Raw genomic sequence first — 26363 nt, 5'->3', positions numbered from 1 at the left:
AAAAATGGCCTTTATTGGAGGTAGTCAGGAAAATGTGGCCCTCTAATGGGAGGAAAATTAACATTATGTCTATGGGGAAAATTTTCGTTCCTCAAAATATTGGCCCTTAATAGAGGTGGCCCTTAAGTAGAGGTGGCCTTTAGGAGAAGTTTCACTGTATCTTCCTTGATGACAGAAATAAAAAAAATGGCGAAAATTGCAAAGAAAAACATCTAAAAAATTCTTACAGAGCATTTACTTCGTCATACGAAGAATGTTTTTAGTGATATTTTTTAAGCAAATTATGTTCCTGTTGCAATCGTTGTTTTCATCAATACGCTCAATAATATATTTTGTTTCGCAGATTTTAAATATAGTGAACCTATTGCTGGCTCCGCAGACGGTTCACTATAGAGGGGTGCGACTTTATCATTGCTTCATTCATGCGAGAGCGTGTATAAACGTGTTAATTGGTAACAGACATTCATCTCTTTAAATCTTATGGAAATAAATCATAGTTTCGCCTTTTCAATGTGAAATTGAAACTAAAATGGAAACCGGATTTCATTTCATTTTCCGATAACATTTCCAATCAATGACATCAAAACATTTTAATTTTTCACGCATGTCAATTTGTAACTGAAATTATCTCGCATAGATGCAGTTCGGTTGAGGACCGATAACTTTTTTAGGGTAATAAACAAATAAATGAAATGAAATCATTATTAAACAAATTAAACTTTTAAGTAACAACCACGTTTGTATTACATAATTAATGTCTAATTGATAAATGTTTTTCTGATTGTATAGTCAAAGATAAAAGGTCCGAAAAAACAACACTGGTAATAAATTTACAGAAAAAAAAATGCATTATTCCGATAAAATTCTAAATTCATAATATCTGTTCGCTTTATCGATTCGTTTCTTTTAGAAGGATTTTAATAATCCTTATATTCGATATTACTTGTTGACTAAAAAATTTTTTTTATTGCTTTGCAAGACATGACACATAAAAAAAGCAATAACTTAAATGAAAAAGAAAATTTAGTCCTTTCACAAAGGAGAGATATTTTTCATTTCCGATTACAAAAATTATCAATCGTATATGTCGATTTAATGCGATATAAAATGGAAATAATTTTAAAATAGATTTCTATTCAATTGTTCTGTCTTTATTTCAATATAGAAAAATCTATAGAATTAAATAGTCTATAGATTTAAAAGTTAACAGCAGCGTCACATTAGGGTATGACAGAAAAACCCTACCTTTAACCTACTTATAATATACGATCATATGTATAACCCTACCTATACTGAATCGGCTAAAATTGACCATGCATTCAATAATATCGAAACTTTTTATTAAAGTTAATTTCAGTTTAACGTGTTTTTCAAAAAATTGGAAAGTTAATATTTTTTTAAAAAATAATAGCAAAAGCATTAAATATTATAATACTGTTAAACTACTTTGACAGCAAAAAATACTAAGTGAAACCATAAATGTTAAGTATGAAATATAATATAATTAAAAATCAAAAGGAAAAAATTAGAAATTTTCTATTTGTTTTTTGTCTTAATATTATCTTAACATGTTAGATTTTTGTCGATAACAATGTTATCAAACATCATTTTTCGGAAATTAAAACTTAAAATGTAGAATACATTTTCGATTATTCTAAGGAAAGGTTGCAAAGTATTATGATTAGAGAATTTCTAAATTGTTTATAATATTAAATTACAAAAATTAATTTTACTTCCATAAGAGTTTCATAGGCCCCTCACTTATAATATAGCCCTAAATTTGGAAGACATTAGTCCCCCCCCCCTTCTCTTAATCCGGTCCTGTGTTTCCACGTTACGGAAGCATACAAAGACTAATACAAATAGAATTTTTTTTAAAAATTGAAGAACAAGTAATTAAACAGAACAAATACATTTTCCATTTTAAAATTACCTGAAATTCGAAGGCAAATATTGGCATCAGTTGGTACAATTGCGTTTCTCATCAGTTTTAACCAATGACCTTCATTTTCAAGCATCACGTGCACTGGAGAACCACCGTTGCAGCGGCTAACCTGTAAAATTTCATTAGTTGAGCGGTTAATAATAGAGATGGCAGCACCAAGCACTTTTGGAAAATTCTCTTTTATGTCAAATATGAAATTAAATTCAGACAAAAGTTTAAATACTGTACACAAACATTTTTTTCCTATTTTAATTCATATCTTTATCCATACCTAAAGGAATGTTTTGGATATTCCATTTTTCCGAAAATTGTCACGTCTTTATTTCAATATAAGTATGAAATTATAGGATAGGTAAATTAATTGTGATTCATTTTTATTTTAAAAGCCAAAATGAAACTTTTGAAATAAATTGTGAATTCGATGCATTTTTTTTTCTACTTAAATGTTGTTTATAAATTATTTTAAAGAGAGCCAGTCACCAGCAAAATCAACAACCCCTCGCTTTTTCGATTTTTTTTTTTTTTTCATACTTCAGCCACAAAATTTATTTCTATTTTTTATGTTTGTTTTTTTATTATATTGAAATCTGCAAAACGTGCTACAAGAGATTACTAAGTAAATAAATAAAAATCATTGTCCTGATTATTTAATCGATTTTAAAGAAAAAAATCTCCCAATCAAATATTAACTGCATTAAAGAAATATTTTAATAAAATATCATATTTTGTGTTAGTGCTAAAACTACATTTTATTGTTATTAAAATTACTAGCGGAAATCGGTAAACATTACAACTTATTTTTACTTTCATTTCCTGCAAATTGGCCCACACTGCAATGACGCGTCAGCGCTTTATTTAGCTCTCGTAAGCCTAATGAAGAATATTATAAATTAATATTTTTTTTTCTTAAATTTAGATAGTTATATTAAAAAGAAAAATTTTGTCCAAAACTTTATGTATTTTTCATAATTTTTTTTAATAGCATTTTTATCAGTTACAAAAGAGAGCGCATAGGAAAACTTAGAATTAACATAGAGAATAAATAACAATAATATCTTACAATACTTATGTTTAAAACTTATATTTTAAATTATGAAATAGGTTATTAATTAACTTTAAATTATTCATTACATAAGCAAATGATTTATTACTACTCATAATTATAATATTTTGTAACCCATAAATAAATTCAGAATCGTACCTTTAGAATGGTTTTATTGTAGTCAGGTTGTTCCTTCAGAATTCCTCTGAAGGTACCGAGTACGGTGCCGGCTGATAAATGCCGCTTTGCCAAAACCAATGTCTCACTTCCGAATTTTCTTAAATAGATGTGATTGGCTGGAAAGTGATCTCCGAGATCTGTATGCTTTGATTCTTCTTCTAACTCACCTGAAAAATGATATGGTTGGTTATAAGAGTAAATAAAATTAAACTTTTTTGTGAAGCGTCGTATTATTATAAACCGCACTTTGTTTTTATACAGAGGTCCCATGACTTTAAAAAAAATTATTACATAAACTTAATTTGCTAAACTGATATTAGCATGCTTGCGTAGTATCTAGCAAACGAAAAAGAAATATAACGGAATTGATAACCAAACGATAATTACTTGTTTTAATTCATGCTCAGATAGTGAAAATGAGAAATCGGCCGCGCTTCCATTGTATTTATTTTATTGTTTGATTCGATAAATTTAAAATGCTTTTAGAATGTTCTATTTTTCAAAATAATAATTTTTGGATGTGTAAGTGTTATAAGGTAGGATTTATTTATCTATTTATTTATTTTTATTTAAGTTTAACTTTTAATCATTTATAGTGTTGATTCTAAATCCTATTTTAGTTCTTATTTTGTAAGGTCACAGAACTCTTAACCTAATAGAATGTGTTTAATTTTAAGAAAAATATGGGCAGGATTTGCTTAGAATCGAATATAAAGTCATCTTAATTTATGGGATTAAGTTTCATTTGAGTTAAATCAAACTTTTATTTTATTAATTAATTTATTATTTTTATTATCAGCATAGTTGAATTTCATGGTTTTGCTATTTTATAATGCAATTTATTTAAAAATGTAATAAAGAAATCGACTCTGTTCTTGTATTTAACATTCGCTTGTCTTACCTGATCTTAAGAGTTTTGAATTATAGAACAAATTGATATAAAATAAAATTTACTTTTAACATTTTATTTTTTTAATTACATTAATAAACAATTGAATTAAAAAAATTTATTTTTGAAAAGAGCTTATAAAATTTGCAAAAATAAAAAGCCTTTTTATTAAAAAAAAAATACTTTTGCAGTTTATCATATAAGAATAGAAATTTTAATTTATGATTTATTGCATAAAAATAGAACGAAAAAATTAAATGAAGTTAAGTTTTTAGAAAAAATTTTAATTTATGGAGTTACATCTTTAATTCCTTTTATAAATGTTTGCAGTAATTATAAGAATTGAATGCAAATTCTCGTTAAATCCTCGTTTTGATTCAAATCTCTTATTTTTTGAAACCTATTTTATCTACTTTCTCCTGGTAGATTAACTTAAATACTAACTGTTGTTTCCCATTTGTATTAATTTGTTACATTCGTAGGAAGTTAAAAACTCCGGGAATATTTATATAAAAAAATAAATAAATAAAAGGGAATTTTAAAGGGGAAAAAATATGTCAGCGTCACGTTCGAGATCACTTGAACAGCGTATCTTTATTGCTACAGTTTATCAAATCTTTCTATGGGCAACTTAAAAAAGCGCTCTATTTTATCTAAGGTTTTACATGAAAATCCACTTCCTGCAAAAGTTTCATGACCGCACTGAAAGGCGAAACATAAATAAAAATCGGTAATTCCCATTATCGTCTGCGTTGCATCACCTGTATATCATTGCCATTCTCAGAAACACAATGTTTGTTTTCTTTTATCATTCCACAAAGTATAAATCGTTTTAAGAAATCAATAAAATGAAAGATATGAAATCAAAGTTGAGTTCATCTGAAATAAAAAGATCAGCCTTTTATTGGAATTTCTTTTTATTTATTTATTTAAAAAAAAAAAAAATCTTCAATGGAACGAAGTTAGAGCATTTTGCTGAACAGGTAGTGGTGTTTCAGCGAGAAGCTATCTCCGATCAGGTAATTTACTGTCGCAGAGACTAAAAAAGATGGAAGGAGATAAGATGCCCAATTATACAAGTATAAAGGAGATTCAAAGACTGAAGAGTCACCTACCGCATTTTTGTGGTATTAAGGTGATACAGTTAAAAAAAAAAAAAGCCATAATCTTCCTAAGCAGTATGCACATTTATAAATTTTACGTATGATTTTCTTCTTCTTTTTTTTTTTTATTAATGGGGGAGGAGTAATTTTGCTGTTTCCGAACTTATACCCTTTCTTTTCAGATGCTATCGTTCCCTTCCCGGCTATATCATTAAGGTAATCCCTCTTTCAAATAATATCGTTAACCTATATTGCAGCGGTTTCCGAATGGTATTTATTCCACGGAACCCTAGTGTTCCATCGAAGGGTCAAAACGGTATAGGAAATTTTTAGGAATTCCGAGATTAGGATTTAGGAAAACATGTAATTAAATTTATATTCAATTAATAATCTATTTGTCATTTTCGTTATTTTTATGAAATTAATTTTAAATGCTTGTAAAGAAAGAAATTTCAAATCAATTTTATTTTTAATTAAAATAAAATGACTGTACTACGCGAAGAGAATCTATGCGTGCAATTAAAGAAAACTTTTAGTACAATTTTAGTATCAAAAAAAAATTTTTTTATTCAACAATGAAGAAGTATATTTCTCTGATAACCATTTCCAATGTTCATTTTCCTTCTTTTTCGTTTTTATTTTAATGGAAACCACGTTTCAGTTCTTTCATTTTCAGTTTATGTATGAACTAATAATCGAAATAAGAGATAGACTAGACAGCACACCAGACATGTAAATTCAAATGTCTGACCAAAAAAAAAAAAAAAAAAAAAAAAAAANAAAAAAAAAAAAGAATTTAAAGACTAACGTTGATAAAACGATATGATGAAAAAAATTTCATTCTGCCTTCTTTCACTAAAGATTTTAAAAATAATTAATAAAATTTAGATCCTGACATTTTTTCCCAATAATTAATAGTCTTTCATTAATTTATATGTTTACAATTCGCTAATGAAATTTATTTATCATCTATACAACTTTCCATCCTTCAATATGGTACCGTTATTCCTTTTTTCCTTTTTTTACCAATGGTTTTGCAAGATTTTATTTTATTTTATAACCGTCGTTGAAAAGCCGATCTAAATTCTGGGTTTACGGCTTCTAATGTTCAACTCCGTAGCCTCGTAATTTTGAGCCCAACTCAGAAGACAAGGGAACTCCTGGATCAAGCATTGGGAAAAATTTGTCTTTGGGTAGGGCTTTTGGATGGAACTTACCCACATTTGCGTTACAAGGAGAGGAAAACGACGAAAACTTTCCACTGACGGCAAAGGGACTCTAACCCATGATCCGTCCATCAGTGAGGATATTTTATGCCAGGTGGTCGGTGCGAGCCGAGTGCGGAACATAGTTCACCTCATTGGAAGGCGAGCGCTCTGTCCCCTGAGCAAGATTGCGCTTTTCAGACGATATTATTACAGATACATATAATTCCTCCTCCCCCTAAAGGACATCGTTATTTATTTTTGGATAACCTCGCGACTTACACTACCTCAATGCCACACAATAGCCTCTCCTGTAAATATACTTCGTTTAGATGATTGGAATTTATTTATTTTTAATTATAACAGAATTCTGTGGTACCATAATGAAAAAATTTAGTTAGCATAAAGCTAGTAGCGAATTCAAATGAACTTACATGAAATTAATGAAATTTTTCAAGAATGATTTAAAATATTTTCGTAACAAGATTGCCAGATTACAAAGTATGAAAACAGAAGCGCAAATTAAGATAAAAGCGTAAATAAAAGGTTTTTGTTTTATTGTGCGTTTTTATTGCAGTACTGAAGTGCGTTTGATTTGTTAGTTACCAAGGATGGGCCCGAAAATGGATGTGCGCAAGGTAATATTATACTGGATAATTTAAAGAAGTTGACAATTAATAATTTTAGAAAATTTACTTAAAAAGAAATTTTCTTAAAAGAAAATTTACTTAGAAAATTTAAGAAAGAAATAAAATAAAATAGGAAAGAGAAATAAGCATGAATTGCCTGTTTTACACATAATTTTAGCCATGGATTTGCCGAAAAGGATTTGCACATGGCAAAAATTATGTAAATTAACAAAGAAGTTTTTTAGTAAATTTATTTACAATAATGTACAATCTGATTGCGTAACTTAAAATATCGTCTGCACTTATTAATTAGCACATTTGAGATGGAAGATTAGGAAGATTAAGATGGAGTCCTAGAACGGGATGATCCGATCATTGGTTCAGAAGTTATTCAGGGAAGTCCGTTTTTTTTTTTTTTTTTTTTCTTGCGCACTGTACATTCAGAATAATGATTGAATATCGCATTTATTTATTGAATTAATATGTTTATTTTACCAAACACACTTTCAAAATGAATTTTTGAGAGAAATGTTTTGAATCCATTAATTGTTTTTGATTTTAAAAAAAAAACATTTAAAAAATGATTTAAACTATAAAATATGATTAGGTTGCCGATCTTCTTCAAACTCAATAGGAAGCAAGAGGGATTTTAATATTTCAACCTAATACATTAATTAAGTAATATTAATAATGATTTACAATTAATGAATTATTATTAATGTAAAATAATGTATAACAATCAGTAGCAATCAAATGAAAAAATCAATCATCAACGTTTAATTAGTTAATTAAAATAATTAATAAATCCATTTTAGGCTTTTTTAAAAAATTCTTCTAATTTTTCTCGTTTGATTTATCAAAGAATTGTTGTTTTTCTTTTCAATTTAAAGATTTTTTAGCTCTCTATCAACAAAATATTAAATGGTTTATTGCGTTTCAAACAGTTCTAACAGCAAAGTTCTAACAGTTAATTATGCACCGCATAATTAACTGTTAGAACTTTTATAGCCCCCTTTATTTCCCAGACTATAGAAAATATATACAAAACAAAAAATATTAACTTTTCAAAATTTTGTCTTCCGGATTAATAAACCGATTGCAAGTTGGGAAATAAAACTTAGGCAGCATACAGAATGAACAAATTTATTCCAGAAAAAATCTAATTGTTAAATTTCTTCACGATGTGGCGTTAAATATGCATCATGAACCTCGAATCCTATCATCGTCATTATACTGATAAAAAAAAACCACAACGAATCTAAAAAAAAATTGTTTTCATTCTAAAAATTCTTATTTAGTTTATCTTTGAGGATGTCTTACGAAATTAGAGCACCAATCTTTGCTTTTATTTTTGTTTTGTTATTGACAGTGGTATCATAATAAACCATCCAAGAGCTGTCGACTAATAACTATTAAAATATAAAAAAAGGAATCACGCCGAATGATTCTGTATTTAGGCTTAACAGCTAATATTTGCCTGTTGTGACTATAGGATATTATTATAGGATTATCCATACTATTCAAGAAAGTTTTTTTTTTTTTTCATTTATTACTGTTATGATTATCTAATTTATTTATTTTTTAATAAGTATTTTTTGAGGTTCTTGTGACAAAATGGCAGTGCACAAGGTATAAAACAGATGAAATTCAGATAGTGTATCAAAAGATATTTTGCTGTCATAAATCTTTTGTTACAACATTTGCAGCAGTTTTCCGGGCGAAAGTGGAAAGCTTATAGCAGCTTCGTAGGTTATTTAAGCTCGATTTTAAAGACTGATGTTAGATGGTTACGTAAGCTTGCGTTTATTTAACAATAAACATACCGACACTTAATCTATACCCATTTCTACCATAGCCGGTCAAGTGACCGGACTTTATGTTTCTTGATAGAATGTATGAAACATGGATGTTAGGAAGGAAATAAACTATAAGGACTCTATTATAATTAAACTAAATCGTATATTGTCACTTTTTATTTATTACAAACACAAAGAATAAGAATTTTTAATTCATTGCTCAATGCATTTTTTACATATGCAGGGTGTTTACATTGTACATTTTCCGCAAACATATTTCTTCTAATTATTATTATTTCTACAATTCTTATAATTATAAGAATATATAAGAATTATAAGAATATATAAGAATATATAAGAATTATAAGAATATATAAGAATTATAAGAATATATAAGAATTATAAGAATATATTAGAATTAGAATTCTTATATTCTTATAACTAATATTATTTTTTCTAAGAACTTATGCTGTCTTGATTGTTTCGACATTTTTCTGGGTAAAAACTAACAGTTAGTTAGAAATGAAGTAAAGCTATTAAAATAAAATATAAGCTACTTACTAAAACATTTAGTTTTTGTGACTTCTTCTGACACAAAAATGTCAAGCTAAAATTTTAGGTACTTTCTTGAAATTTGAATTCACAGTTATTGTGATTGAACTCACTACGCAGCAGTCTTTGCAGAAATGTGCAACTCATCGAATGCAATACGTTGAACACGCATTACATTGTAATTTCTGATCCGATAACCTCATAAAGCAATAAATTGTTCTCCCGGTCAAATGACCGGTTGTGGTAGAAATGAGTATACGACAAGTATTATTCGAAACAAACAAAATACAAAAAAAAATTATTAATAGAATATTAACTGCATATAATTGTTAGAAAAAGTCATGAAGTCAAATGTGCAGAAACGATAAGATGATAAGCTCATTTTCGATGCAAAAGTTCTTAAACGGTCATTTGACCTATTATGGTATGTTAAGTGTTAACGCAGAACATTATTTGAGATATACAACTAGGCAGAATGCGTATAGTAGTTCTCTCTAGATTAAAATGAAGGAAATAAAAATACTTTATTTGAAAATATTTACATCTTTTTTTTTTCAAATTAAGTTTATAAACTAGTATCAATTAAACGTATTTCCATGAATAAAATGAAAAAAAAAAACAATATTAAAAAAATATGAATTAGTTATTTCATTCATAAAGAAATTGAGTTCGCACGTTTACAGGACGGAAACAGAATTCTTTAATTCAAAAATGCTTCTTCAAACTTTATAAATTGTAGGTTTAATAGACCGCATTTCAATAAATAAAATAAAACAAAACATTTTTTTTAAAAAAAAATATGAAATTAGTTAATTTATGAATAAATTGCGTTAATATAGTACTGTTACAAAAAGGAAACAGTATTCCTTAACCTAAAAAGAATCTATATTTTTGCAAAATTTTTAAACTAGGTTCAATAGATAGTATTTGAATGCATAAAATGAAACCAAAGATTTAACGAAATATTAATTTGCTAATTAATCAATGAAGAAATTGCGTTCTCAGTGCGTTAAAATGAAGGAAGTAAAATCCCTTTTCTGCAGGAAGGGAATTCTTAATTGTTTACAAACATTAAAATGAAAATCATCTTACACTTACAGATTTTGTGTTAAAGCACCACGTCCACAAAGTTTACACAGCAAAAACAACGAAATCGCCACATACCACAAAAACTACGACACAATTAAGAAATGCTAAATATCGACGAAGCAGTTCATCCAACAAAATAAAAAGAATCATCCGACAAAATCAAGAGTGTATTTCTTAGGGATAATTTTTCAGCACTAAATTCCCTAAAACATTTTATTGATAAAGTAATAATACACAGATAAGACAATTCCTATTTTTAGTGTTTATTATCTACTGACTCGGACCATGAGCTCAATCCGTGGACTTTTTTTTTTATAAAAAAAAAGATGTCTTATCATTTGAACTTAAGTTATAGTACTTTGGATCCTAAACTTATCACGGAGTGATAAACTTTCTTTTTCGGATTATGTCTGAAAGATTATAATGATGCAAGAGTTATATAAAATGTCTCCTTACAAGGCTAAAAAAGAAATAATAATAAATAAATAAAAATAAAAAAAGTAATATTCTTGCGACCTATATACATTTAAAGACGCACCGTGCAAAAAAAAAATTGTACAAAAATAATTAATGAGTATCTGAATTATTATCAATGTACTTCGATGGAGACGCATAGTTTTGTATAGATATCGTTTGAAGTATCGAACTTTGGAAGGTGAGATAAAAACTGTATTTAATGCAAGTAAATATTGATAGCTCGTCTTTCATTGCTGATAGAATTGTTATTAGCTTTTAATGCAACTTTTTTTTCCTTCATAATAGAAATCAGGATTTTTTTTTTTTTTTTTACAATTGTCAGTCGATGTGCCCTGAGAATAGTATCAGGTGTGCCACGAGATGGAATCACGCACAAACACATGGAAATATATTTACACTGAAATAGTTTTACTACTATTTATACAGATAATGTTATATTGTATAGCAGAGGCCGGCATATCCTGGTCGATAGGGTGCTGGACCCATGTCCAAGAGTTCATGGGTTCGATCCCCGCCGGCTGGTGACTGATGCACATTAAATCAGTCGAGTCCTCCGTGTTCCCATAGCAAATAAATACCTCTGCGGATTATGATCCAAGAGTTTCCTTGTCTTCTGTATTGAGTTCAAAATTACAAGGCATAACGAGTTGAACATTAATAGTCGTAAACCCCAAAATTGGATCGGCTGTTCAACGACGGATATAAAATATTGTACAGTAGAGCCGTGATGGCTCAGAGGATAGAGAGTTCACTTTCCAATGAGGTGAACCGGGTTCGAATCCCGGCGATGGCTGTTCGATACGAATCCGCATCCAGCTTGTACCGACCACAGTGCTGACGTAAAGTATCCTCAGTGGTACACGGATAATGGGTTAGAGTCCTCTTGCTGTTAGGCTAACCATGGGAGGTTTTCGTGGTCTTCCACTGCATGTAACGCAAATACGGGATAGATCCATCAAAAAGTCCTCCACAAAGGCAAATTTCTCCCTATACTTGATCCAGGAGTTCCCTTGTCTTTTGTATTGGGTTCAAAAATGACAAGGCGACGTAGTTGAACATTAGCAGTCGTAAAAACAAAAGTTGGGTCGGCTTTTCAACGACGGTTATATAAAATAAAAATAATACAAAATATTGTATAGCAGTTCGAATTGGAAACTGTTTTTATCTCTCTTGAAACTTTCATATTTTTGAAAAATTTCGATCGAAATGTTATGATTTGTATCTGGCAATATTGAACCCCTTTCTCTTATTTTTGTTAGTTTATTTACTCGTTTTTTGTGACTTTTAAAGAGCTCATTAAAAAAAAAGATCAAGAAAGAGAGAGAGAAGTAATTTTTTCTTAATCAATAATGCCCAAAAAAATAACAATAATAATATGAAACTTACAGTTGCAACACCTTTCGAACAAACTAAACTTTTGAAATTAAAAAAAAAAACTTCCTTTAAATTTATAATTCAAAATGGCAATTTCAGCACGAGAAATTTCAACTGTGTAGTTACATTTCAATTTGCAGTAGATTGGCCAAAGTGATTCTTTTACTACAAGTTTAACAGTTAGTAATTCTCAAATTCGATAGTTCGAATTTTTTATTCCATTGAACTCCTTATACATTTTTCAATACATCCTCGTAATATAAGCTAAGTCCTGTAGATTTTGTACATCAAAAACAAAATACAAAAAAGTAAGAAAAATTCTCAAAGAAACTATTCGATATTCTAAAATAGCAATATCGAACAAATTAGAATTTCAAACTCTTGTTAAGTTCACTAAAGTTGCACTTTCAGTATGTCAAATTGTCTGCGGTTGCTTTTATGCGGTTTGGAGAGCAGTTCGCGTGGTATTCCCCCTCCCCTCAAAGTTAATATTTAATAATTCTCGAACAGTTTGCCGAATCTTTAATTATTTTATTTCATTTGTAGACACTGGCCATTTTTCTACACACCTTAGTCATTTCGAGTTTCGTAAAATTTATAGTTTTTGCGCAGCAAAACAAAATTAATTTGAACACTCAGTGGTGGCAATTTTTTAACATAAAAAAATTAATTTAAAATATTTCTATTTTTTCTGATTAAATATTTTGTATAATCACTTCTATTGTTACAATCATAATACTTTGTTGCTTTTTTAAGCAAAGATATTAAACTATATCAATGTGAACTATTTATTGTGAGGGAGCATTATATATCGTAGAATAATTTTCTTTTCATCGACCCGTTTCGAGATATGCTTGTCGGCGAAATGGCTTGTTGGATGAAATGACCTAGTCGATTACATAGATCTATCAGCAAAGTGGTTTCAATATATCGCTGATTCAATAATTTAATATTTTTTTTACGTTGTTTTTTTTCTCCTTTCATTCACTTGCTATTATCCAAAACAATTTTCTGAATAACATGCTCGAGTGAAATAAATCGAAAGCTCTTTATTTTTCGAATGGAATCCTCTAATATCGAAAGTGTGATTCTGAAATTCAAATAATAATCCTTTAATTCAACAATAATTCATTAATAATCGAATAATAATCCTTTCGTAATCTAATAATAATCCTTAAAAGGTAATCGATTGATATTTTTCTTCTGAACTTTCTTGAGATCTTTTCAACCAATAATCCACCGTTATGAAATCCAACATGAGTGTTTTTTTGTTGTTGTTTTTTTTCTTCTAAATACTACAATGTGATTTTGTGTTCGCATTGTTAACAAATTGCAGATGATCATTATGATTGACGATTGTAAAGAAGGTACCAACGAATCGAAGCATTGATAAGAGGTACTGAACTGCTTTTTTTTATTATTTTTTTACAGAGTTTAACTCGTTATAGTGTTTAATTTGTTAACAGAGTTAAACTTTGATTAGGGGCGAAGGGGGCTAGTGTGGACATGGAGTTAATGAGAACATCTTGAATAACTTTTTGATTTATTGGTCAAATTTCGTTTGTGAGAATTGACAACACTGGTGTACAGTGGGCAAAAAAAAAAAAAAAAAAAAAAAAAAAAAAAAAAAAAAACGGACCTCCCTGAATAACTTTTGACCTAATAATGGGATCTTCACGTTTTATAACTCAATCGTAATGATTCAAATATGCTAATTAATTAGTGCAGACAATATTTATGAAATTACACACATAAAACGCACTTTCTCTGAATAAACATATCTTGCTTCGAGGGATTCGGATTTTGAAATTCCAAGGTAGGGGGAATAGCCGCAATCTGGGAAATATGGTCCATAGTTTGATCAGGAGAGCGAGCTATATCTCGAGAACTGTTCGAGGGAATTGAAATATTTTTCCATACATTATATTGTGTAATATATTTTTCTATAATAATTCTTTCCCATAGTTTGGTCAGGTGAGCGATCCAAAGTTTGAACGAACCCATAACCCTTTGGACTAACGTTAATTTTACTTTTCGTGTATTTCTCCATGTCTCGAGAACTTTTTGAGAGAATTGAAATATTTTTGCACACAATTATAAAATTCGTTTATCCGAAGATAATTCCGTGCAAAAAATTTATGTTAGTTTCATATATGTCATTTTTATTTTTTTTATTTAATAATAGTAGGGGGGAAATTTGGTTTTTAAGGTATGCAAATTTTTACATCATTTTAAAGTATGTATACAAAATTTGAAGAAATCGGCTGAATAGTTTCTGAAAAATCAAATTTTAAATACGGCCAAACCATGGGAACCATATTTTCCAGATTGCGGATTCCAATATTTTGGGGATCAGAAATCTAAATACGCCGAAAATAAAATATGTTTATTCAGAGAAAGTCAGTTTTGTATCTAATTTCGTAACTTAAAATATCGTCTGCACTAATTAATTAGTATATTTAAGGTCATTCCCTTGAACCATTAAGATTGAGAACTGAAACATGAAGATTCGATCATTAAATGAAAAGTTATTCAGGGTTGTCCAATTTTTTTTTTTTGGTGCACTGTACACTTTTATAAGCAGTTGCATACTAACACTTTGAATAAATTAGAAATTTGTAAAAGAAGGTTTTAAAGGTGCAAAAATAATTTTCAAATTTTCTCTTTTATTAAAAATTTTTTTCAGAATTTCAACTAAAAGTTATATTTTATAAATGATACGGTTTTTTACTTATTTTAATGTTAACTTTTGCTTTGCATAGTTTTAATTCATTAGGCATAAATAGGCATGATGTTATTAGTATATACATTTGGCGAAGGGAATGCTTCAAGTGGATTTTTTCATTTATAAGTTAGTTCATCTATTACCACTTCATTTATCGCAGTGGTAACACCCATAGCAGTGGTAAGTTCAAAACTCTGCATATATATATATATATATATATATAAGTGTTCCACACAGTATTTTAATATTTCCTGTGATTTAAAAAAAAAAAAAGAAACGAAATTTTAATTATAAAAAAATTTTTAGTATTTTTCATGTACCACTAATATTAAATACGTTATAACACATCACAAATTTTTTAAATAATAATTTCAGTTCATTATTATAATCTCTTTCAGAAAGGGCGCATGAACCTAAGGTAAAATTAGCATACACAGTCTCTGAAAAATGGATAACAATGTTTGATAGTAATTTTAATTCAGATGATTGCACAAAACATTGTTACATTGTTTTATCGTATTAACATTGTTACATAGTATTGTCTTTTATATTGTTTTTCAAATTGATGGTATTCTCTTAAAAATAATCATTGAAATTATTATTCTATTTAATTAGTATACGTGGCACAAAATATTAGAATACTGTTGAATTTACCAGTACAATGCATTAATCGTAATTATAATTAATATTTTATTATAATTAATAACATATTCCTAATTGTAATGCAGACGATTTAAAGTGAGAAGGCACATTATTTGCTTTGCAAGGTGATTTGTATTAAAATATTAGTAAATAGGAATGTAGATGTTTTCGATTTTATGCGATTTAAGTATTTTTAATAACACTTGACTCTTTTTTTGTGATTTTCGCTAAAATATTACATTAAAAAATGCCTAGTTTAATTTTTTAATCCAAACCGATTTTTATTAAAATGTTTATTTATAGAGGAAGAAGTTATAACACGTTTTTCATAAGTTTGACTCATATGTAGGCATTTTTTTTATAGGAAATAAAAACAAGTTTGAATTCTTTTTAAAGTATAAAAGCATGCAAAATTAATTTAAGTGCTTATTGTGAATCTTTTTTTAAAAAAACTTTAATATTAATATTTTATTTGAAATTGCTAATTTGTGATAAATATAAAAGATATTAGCTAAACTTTGAATCTAATGTCAAATGTGTTGATATAATGTTGAGTGCCATGAAATTCCCATTTCACAAAATATTTTAAAAGTTTTCGACATTATAAAATTGCACTGAATTTTAATTTTAAATAAAAAATATATACCTTTATTATCTCTTATATAGCGTAAAAAAATAGCTGTGTTAAAATCTCCATGAATGGAGAAAAATTAGGTTTCGTTTAGATACGCTTACTATTTTGGCCAATTAAATTATAATGTTTCTTTAAAAAAAAAATTCGAGATGTTTAATTTGAATATGTATTTATATTACTGACTATATAAAATAATATATACAGAACCAACTTAATTACCATTTTATCCGAAGAAAAAATTTCTCAAGTATGGTATATCCAAAAACAGCAGTAAAGTAATCCAATACTGACGATATTTTAATTTCAAGAAACAAAGAGTTTTTACAGTTTGAAATGCGCGCGTTTTCAAAGTCCTTCCTTCATCGTATTCCAACTCATGAATGTTTACTTTTTCCGTCTCCCGCGAAAAGGTAAAAAAGTGTCAAGCTTGGAACTGAAACATTGAGCATGCGCGTATAAAAGATTGTGGAATAATGAGGAACAACTCAACTCGACGCTTTATTCGGACGTCTTTTGGCAAAAATGAAAGAAAAGAAGAAAAAGAAGGGGAAAAAAAACCACAGAAAAATACACACCAAAAGCCCTAAATGTTCATTTACATTATCGCCTATCGTTATCTGGATGGTTACAGTCGCTGGTGCGGAGGGCGCTACAGTCCGATATCGACTTTTTATCGTTTGGAAGGTTCGTAATCCCAAAGCAGGGTGGAAATCAACGAAGAAAGTAGTGAACTTTTATTTTTTTCAGTTCTTTTCGTACTTTTTAGTTCATTCTCTTCTTCCCAATGCATGTTGGTGAGCGATAAGGGCTCTTATCTGAAGCCGAGATAGAATGGTTATTGTTATCAGCCAATAGGAAAGCGGCTTTTGTAAACAGCCCGGTTTCTGTTGGCTGTTTGATATGATAAGCAAACTGTAAATGGGAAAGGGGGGCGCTAGTGAAACTTATCTCTCTTTCGCAGGAGCAGCGCACTTTCTATCTTCTATTCTGTTCCCTCCTCCACCCCTATAACCCTCTCCACATCCCTTGTCCTCCTCCCCCCATCCCTCCACTCCACTTCTGCTGATCTAACTTTTCGACTTGGAATTCGGGAGACAAAGAACCCCATGTTTTGTCACCGGTTGTCTCTTGGGGAGTTGCAAATGCAGAAGTCGACAATTTAAAGAGAGGAAAAAAAAGTATATCCCGACCTTTTAAATGCATTGTTTTAGAGTAAGATGAACTGGAATGATAATGAAGTAAAATAAAAGAGATTTTTAACCAAAATATGTTACTAGTGATAAGATTTATTTTAACTAAATTTTTTCTCTCTTGTATTTTTGAAGAAAATTATGCTTGCGAGTTCACAGACCTAGATTAGGTTAGTTCTAACCAGTTTAGGACTCCCCGAATTCCCTTACAGCCTTAATGCTTACAGTTTTTTTAAAATTATCTTTACATCTTTGCAAACATTAATAAATTTCTAAGCATTGCATAAAAATCACTCATTGGATGTGGTCAATACAGTCCCTGGTCCAAATTAATAGACGCACTATGAGAGTCTATGTAAAATCTTAATTTTCAGGTGATACAATACGGCTTTATTGTTGATTACACGGCTGAAACCGGTTTGCACTTGTTTACATTCGTGTAAACTGAATGTAGGGACTGAAAATTCATTAAAATGGAAATTAAGAGAGCGATGATTGTTTGCACTTTGGATCATATTCACTTATGGAGGAAGAAAAAAAATTTATAACAATTTACATTCATAAAAAGACGTATAAATATTACGTAGGCAGCTAAAGGGGGTTGTGATTTACTTATTTTCGCTGAAAAGGGGGAGGAGGGGTGTGAGCAATGCTGACGTTAAAGATCATAAAATTCTCCTACTTTCAATTTTCTTAATTGCAAAGAAATAATAATAATTTAGGAAATTACTACTTTTTTTAATAATTATTTTTAAAAAATTTTTTCAAGGAATTTCAAAAGTTTGTAGAATAAATTAAATCCCGAATTTTGTCTTACGCTAAGTTACATATTTTATTTGAATTTAATTCAAAATTATTTATATAAATTGATTGCTATAATTCAAAATGAAAGCAGAATACATTACAGAAGATTACGAATTTCTTACGTAAGCGAAGGAGAGATTTTGTGTTGTCCTCATTTTTGCTCACATGAGGACGAGGATCAAATATTGCCAAAATTATAAGTAATATTTAAACTGCATGGCAAGTTCATTTATTCCTGATAAAAAAAGGGGGACAGGAAGAGAATATATATACATGCAATTAAAATTACTAAATAATTTAACATTAAAAAATGCCAAACGTTCGGAAAGAGACTGTATTAATTTTTTTTTTTTTTACTGTATAATTAATATTTTACTCTAAAAATGTGAAATACTTTATTAAACATGATATTTTTATTTTAAAAACGAGTTATATTATTTAATAAAACGCATTATGTTATAATATAAAATGACAATTACATTAAAAACCGTGATATTTTATATTTTAAAACATGATTTGTTATTTTGTAAAATGTAATGTGATATGCTACATTATAAATCGTGATATTTTTCTTTTAAAGAAACTTTGAAACTAATGCATATAATTGTCTTCATTCATTAACGTGTGTCTATGTTCCAAGATAGTTCGTTTACATTATATCAAATAGATCGTTCGTTTAAATCGTTTTGGTATCGTGCGAATTATCGCCGAATACCAAGAATTAAAAGGGTGCATTCTAGAACTCGCATGGTATTCTCATGCAATAAATATCTGTATAAAGCATATATATTTTCCAAAATTAAATTGGTAATACTAGAACAAAACTGTAAAGACAAGGAAAATATGACTTATCATTAATAAGCACTGCTAAAGAATTAACAAATAGCATACTAAAAACTCCATATTTTATTAATGTTATTTAAATAAAACTATATTTAAAATTAAATTATCTAGATTTGAAAAAGAGTTGAAGCTGTGTCGCAAAAACTGAAATAATGAAAACAGAATAATATTCAAATCATCCGAACATATATAAATGAAATATAAGTCAGAATAACAAAAGAAATATCAATTACAAGTTTATAAATAGATAGAAATCGTAAGACTTATATTTTCTAAATGATATCGTTTCAATTTTCTTAAAAAAGTTTTATGAACGCTTACATCTGACCAATGAGATAACACGTGACGTCATCTGAGTGTGCGTTAATTAGGCACCCTAGTTGGAGATAGTGAAGCACGCGTACGAGTTTAGTAGTTTATCTCCTTCTCCCCGCACTTTAGCTTTTCGCCTGGCCGATCGTTTTAGGAAATGAAATCCCGCATTAGGCTTTAATTAATGGCGACTGATAACAGGGTAATATGTGGAGATAATTTGAGCGACGCGACGGCTGATTAGCACTTTTCTTATCAGTGATGTAAAATATTGATTTTTATAACAGAAAATATTTGGTTATTAATTAAGATTCATTTAAATAAATTACTCTTCTCAAATTTTAAAAGATACAGTAGAGTAACAAAAATTACTATTCAACTTGCCTGGAGAAAAACATTTATACTCCTTAAAATTTCACAGGGAAATTTCTTAATTTAAAAAGATCTTTTGCGAGGTTTTCGGAAATTGTACTACAATTTCAATGCAAAATTATGACCAGCGTTAATTTACGGAAATAGTTGGGTGTTACCTTCCTTTTAGAATAAAAGAAAATTCAATAATTACTATTTAAGTCGAATGATAGACATCATTAAACTAGTGGACTGTGTATTCACCCACAGTGAATTGCTTGTAAGACACGTTTCCTAGTACATAACTAGCAACGGTCAGTGAGCGGAAGGGTGACCACTTAGATCAGCCTGCAGAAGGAACAAAGGGTGAGTAGAATAAGTTCTCGCTAAACTGTTCTACGGTAAATAGAACAGTTTAGCGACTTGTTTAGCGCATTCAATAATTATAGTTATCAATAATTATCTCAATATTATCGACGAAACTATACCTAAATTAATCCGAAGAAACTGAAGCGGTTAATATATTACTTGATTAAAAACTTCATTCGCTTTAAAAATATTCAAATGGGAAATAACAGTCGACAATTTCGAGCACTCAAAAACAAGCGCTCATTTTCAAGACGTTTGTATTACGATATTATAGCGAGCGTTGATATATTTTATTTGGGTAGCGAAAAACGAATGGAGTTTTTAATCAAGTAAAGCTATACATTTGTTATTGATACCCGTTGACCTGTCTAAGACAGAATCTGGCGTTGTTCTTACGTATTGGCGAGCTTGGCTTTATGCTCCCGATAACCGATAAGTACCGGAAAATTCCTTTACGTAAGCTTCAAATGAATGCGAATCAATTTAAAAAAAAACGTAGTTACATTCGAATAAAGATTTAATTACTGTGTCATTCACTCGGATCAATTTATTCGTTAAATTGATAGATACCATCAATTTAATGCATTCAGTTTTAGTCAGGCACTTTTAAGGGGACTTTTTTTTTAATTCCCCTGGTGCATTTTTTTCGTGATTTTTGAATACGATCTTATTATTTTATTTTTTACCTCTAACAACGTTTTAAGAGATAGTTTTGAAAACAGGAAAAATAAAAGCAAGAGCGATTGATTTCTAGAGAGAATCTTTGTCTTAACCGATTATGTATCTTCCAAATATACATATTAAAATCTACATTTACAGATACATTCTGTACATAAATATACATTTACAGATACATACATCACACATACTATAATATTCCTGCTTCATCAAATAATATGTGTGCTCACATTCCAAGTGCAATAAAAAAAAGTTATCTGGGCGATGTAAAATGGATTCAATTCGTAACTATCAATTTAACGAATTCAGTTTCAGTCAGGCACTTTTAAAGGAACTTTTTTGAAGTTATACTTCTTATGCGACTTCCAACAAGGTTGCGTTCAACGTTTAACGCTACATTTTTATTGGCCGGGAAATTACGTGGTAGGATCCAGTTTTCCCTCATTCATTTCCATATTGTTTTGGTTCTCACCAGCATAAAAATAATAAAAGTCATAAAATTATTGTTTTTCTATAAATATTTTCTTAGTTTGATTTGATACACATGTAATTTAATAGAGTAGTACTTTTTATTTTCAAATTTAGTGGATAACAATCGTAAAAAATGAGTGAAAACAATCCCACGGACAATGTGACGGATTTAAGGTTATGCCAAGGTACGTCTCTTGTGAATAACAATTGATTGTTAGGTTTTCTCTTCTGAAATTACATTATGACACATTCACATACATTATTAATACAAATACATTTTCCATGGCGAGACGATGAGGCAACGACAAGCACTTCCACTGGTTCAAGAGGTCCACGAGGGAAAAATGCACAATATTACCGTTATTACAGAGCACGGAAGCGGGCGGAGCAGGAAAAAGAGTCGTTGAATAGAACTAGTGACCCTTCTACGACTGCCGATTCTTCTACAATTAACGTCGCAGGTTGCGAAGTTTAACTTCTTCCGCGCGGAGGGACTCCACGCACTATTTTTTTAAAATTATTATTACCCCAAGTGCATTTTTTCGTAATTTTTGAACGAGATTTTTTTTCATTTATTTAATTCAACCTCTAACAATGTTTCAAGAGATAGTTTTGAAAGCAAGAAAAGTAAAAGCGGTTGCTATTGATTTCTGGAGAGAATCTTTATCTTAACCGATTTATATATCCTCCAAATATACGTATTACAATCTATAATTACAGATACTATCTCTATGTGTGCTCACATTCCAAGCGCAATAATGAAAAATAAAAATAAAAAGAACTATCTGGGCGATGTAAAATGGATTCAAAGAATTGCATCTGACCGTAACTATCTTACTTGCAGTTGGGTCACACGTAGAATACAACCGCAGATAACAGACGAATGGTAAATAGCACATCGTCATAGTTTGATATCGGCAGAAAAAGAAGAAGATAAGACTATAAAAAAAAAATAATAATTCAGAATGTGTGTTGTATATGCTAGTTGATAAGAGAAAGAAATTTATCAGCCTCAAAGAAGGATACCATGATAAGCAGTTGGCAGAAAATGCCTTAAGAGAATATTAATTACAAGAAAACAATGGAGGAGGCATTTCGCTTATCATATCCCTCTCTCAATGGGTTTAAAATTCGACTTGAGATTTCGAATACGTTCGTAAAATATGTAAAATACAATCAAACCCCACTATAGTGAACATGGTTTATAGTGAACTCCCGGATATGGTGAACAAAATAATGCCTTGCTACACACGTATAATGTTATTTTTTGTGGTTATAGTGAACCAAAAAAGAGTGGAAGTTGGATATTATCAATTTTTTTCTGTCCTCGACTGTTTTATTTTCTTCATTTTTTTGTAATAATTTTGAAATTTCTACTCCAAAATAAATACATATACCAACTCTAAAAACCTTTTATAACAAGGAATGCAGTAATAAGCATTTTTTCTTGTTTGCTTCATTATTGAATAGGGAATAGCATTATCAAATGAATGGTTAAACAGGTTTAAAAACCGGAGTAACATAAATTCAGTAACTTATCGAAGAGTCGGGAAATGTTTCCATATTTAATGTGGAGGATTGCTCATCAGCTAAAGATTACTATTTTTTTTTTTTTTTTTTTGTACGCAAGACGAAGAGTAATAAAGAAATAAAAGTTAACACACTTTTTGTTACTACGTATTATTTTTCAGTAATTTTTGTATTTCATTTTATGGGTCATTTATTTAAATAATGTTATAATAAAGGGGGGGGGGGAGTTTGGAACCAATAGTTAAAATTAATTGCGGAAAGGATGTAGTGAAGTCCCGGTTATAGTGAACCAAAATTTTAGTCTCTATAACGGGGTTTGACTGTAATAATAAAACTAAGTATCTGAAAAACTAAGTTAACAGATTCAGATAAAATGAAAAAACCTTCTGCGTACACGAAATCTCAATTCAAAAACTTTCTGCACACATTGATTAAGTCTTGTAACTAGTTTCAACCTCTTCGCCATCTCCTCATTTTGGCGAAATTCCTCGAGTTTTTAAAAAATGCTTAATTTTTACAGAACTCTATAATTGATTCATACCGCAGGGATGAGTTTGGTAAAAGAAAAAAAAAAACTGAAAATAGAAATCTAAAAAATGTTATGTGCACTTTTTTAATAATTGAAAAAAATATCTGAAATTCGAACAAGAAAAAAGAGTGTGTAGAAAGCATTTATCGACAGAATGTTATCAACGTTTTAATAAAAATATCTATAAGAAAATTTATTTTGTTGACAAAAATGCAATAAATTTTTCGTGGAGAGTCAAGAAATGACAATTTAAAAAAATAGCGTTATCAACTTGTGCGGAGATCTAGTAGAAATTCAGAGTGCTAATACCTAGGCGTACTACATACATTGGAGACCCAATTCCATATTCTCAAATATTAGTACGTTATTAATAGTACTCATCGGTTATAAAGAGCCATGATTTGGCTACTGCTTTTCCTACTAGTTGCCAACATTAACAATTGTCCGTATAATCGTTAATACCGCGATGAATTGTCAAAAAATAATGATATTTAAAAAATATTTTTCCCATTTAACTAATTTATATTAATTTTAAATTGATCAATATTTTCGTTACTCAAATAAAATTCATCAACATTCATGACAATATCGTGTTCAATAATTTTCGTTACGAAATATTCGAATATTTGATATGCTATGTTATTTGATACTGATCGGGACATTAACGAATTTGATCATTATAGTTAACAAAACTGATCGAGAAGTCACCGTATTCGATAATAACGGTTAACAAAAATAATCGCGTTATTAACGTATTTGATATAGTTATCAATGATGAACACTATATTATCGTACTTGACGCACCTCTATATATTATCGATAGCGGCTGACAACCAGAATCTTATGTTGTTTCGATATGTTGGCAAACTTGGCTTCATAGTCCCTATAAGTCTTTGTTGTAGTTCATTTACGTCACACTAGAGCTGCACAATGGGCTATTGGCGACGGTCTGGGAAACATCCCTGAGGATGATCCGAAGACATGCCATCACAATTTTGATCCCCTGCAGAGGAGATGGTACCCCCGCTTCGGTAACCCGACGATCTGCACGCGAAGTCGAGCACTCTACGGTAGAACAGTTTGACGAGGACCGATACCGCACTCCCTCTGTCCCTACGCAGACTGATCCAAGTTGTCACCCACCCGCACACTGACCGCAGTTAGTGATGCTTGACTTCGGTGATCTGCTGGGACCCGTGTCTTAATGATCAATCCATTGCGGGACTTGATAAGTCTCTGAGAACTATAGCTAGTCGGAAAATGGTTGAAGTTACGGCTGCAACATTCTAGCCTCACAGTACACGAAAACGAGTCAGTAAAAAGGTAGTAAAGAAATAATACTAATTGATATAAAATAATTTATTTCGTTTATCCACTATTTCTAAACCGTCGTTTGAGGGTGGTGGTGATTCTTCATTTAAAATTGATTCCTCTTCTTCTTTATGCATCAAATCAGAAAAAGATCAAAGATGCTCCACAAAGATTTGCATCAGAAAGAATAGTGAAGAAAAAAAAACTTTTAAAAGTGCAAAAGGGAGGGGGGAGAAAATTTCTTCTCTTTATCAAAAGAAAGTGCTCAAAATTGTTCTAGAGATCTCTGTTAAATGGGAACAAAACACAGAGTAAGATAAGGAGTGATATTTTCAACAGCACCTGCCGCTTGTTTTGGCATGCTTTTTTACCAGCCCCCATAGAGAGTGGTCTTTCGTCACCGATGCGAAACATTGATAATATAAAAACGCATTCCCTGATGATGCAAGGAAAAGCACACATCTCTTTTTCTTTTTTTTATCTTTTCTTTTTCTTTATATAAATTTTGATAATAATTATTATTTCAAACTAACAAAAAGTTTTCTAATTTCTTTGACTTTTTCTATTTTTTACTTATGCGCAGTAATATATACCATATGGGGGAGAGTCGGGTAGCCCCGTCCCCTTAAGGAGTACTGCTTATATTTCTGTATAATATTGAGTAATAATCAATATTTTTGTATATATCTATTGTTTAATCATCTAATTAAATAATGCAAAAAGAATAAACCAAAAAAAGAATAGTTTAACTTTACTGTATTCAACATATTTTCAAAACTATTGTTTACCATGTTACCAGCAGCATAAACACTTGAAACTTTGAAAATAATCTTTTTTTAATATAACAATTAATGTCCGATGGCCCATCATTGACTTGAAAAAAAATTCTATACATATGAAATTGACAGTGGGCGGGGGTACCCGACACTCCCCTACCAGTGGTTCCCAATTCTTTTTGGTATTTGAACCCTAATTAATCAACATTCTTTCGGCCGACTCCATAAGTAAAGTTTACTAAGGTAATTATGAAAGTCATAACATATAAAAGTTGAAGTTAAAGTTATAATCCATAAACGTTATAACCTATTTTTTAACATTTAATTAGAGATATGAAGATTTTTAATTGTTTTATTATTAATACTCTTAAATTTTGTCCGACAAATAATTTTGCAGTCCTTGTCTAGCGTAGTTATGATTTGGTGTTTATACATAAAGTTGAAAATGAATAACATAAGACAAATTATGGTTTAAAATTTAAAAGTGCTATAGAGAAGACGGTGAAAATGGTAATTAGGAGAACACATTTCTTTATTAAAGATATTAATTATTTTATTTTGATTTAAAAAGCGTAATGGGAAATGTAATATTTTATTAATGCTTGTTCTTTCCATAATGTGTTCAAAATTAGAAATATTATATTTTCTTTTAAAAATGCCTTTTATTTGGTATTTTACTTAAAATAATTTCATAAAGGCAACCGAAAGATTAAATAAATTATATGTTTTATCTTAATATAATCTGACGTTTCAAAACTCATCACTGGTTAACTGTAACTTTATTTCTTATTACCATAACATTGTGCATCTACACTGAGTGGCCAAATTATTACGACCACCCCTCAATACACTGTTGGTGGGTTAGACTTCGCTTGCCGCCAATCTAACCGTGCGAGGTTTTCGTAGTTTTTCTCTCC

The 26363-nt window shown here is 29.6% G+C and overlaps 1 protein-coding gene across 3 annotated transcripts in view; it reads right to left on the bottom strand.

The window, feature by feature from the left end:
* Positions 1 to 26363, bottom strand: part of LOC107440842 (zinc finger protein ush) — a 73272-nt gene that overhangs the window by 12030 nt on the left and 34879 nt on the right. Inside the window, exons 1-3 of one of the 3 annotated variants that reach the window (XM_016053904.3) lie at positions 16502 to 16825; positions 3147 to 3334; positions 1934 to 2054 (exon numbers count right to left, since the gene is read on the bottom strand). In XM_016053904.3, coding sequence (XP_015909390.1) covers positions 1934 to 2018 — 85 coding nt within the window. In that variant the 5' untranslated portion in view covers positions 2019 to 2054; positions 3147 to 3334; positions 16502 to 16825. Of the gene's footprint in view, positions 1 to 1933; positions 2055 to 3146; positions 3335 to 10439; positions 10627 to 16501; positions 16826 to 26363 lie in introns of those variants that run through there. The other 2 variants (XM_016053903.3, XM_016053902.3) reach the window with 2 other exon arrangements.

This window comes from Parasteatoda tepidariorum, chromosome 6 (genome assembly GCF_043381705.1).
Source record: "Parasteatoda tepidariorum isolate YZ-2023 chromosome 6, CAS_Ptep_4.0, whole genome shotgun sequence".
Taxonomy (NCBI): domain Eukaryota; kingdom Metazoa; phylum Arthropoda; class Arachnida; order Araneae; family Theridiidae; genus Parasteatoda; species Parasteatoda tepidariorum.
This window is presented reverse-complemented; position numbering and strand designations above follow the sequence as displayed.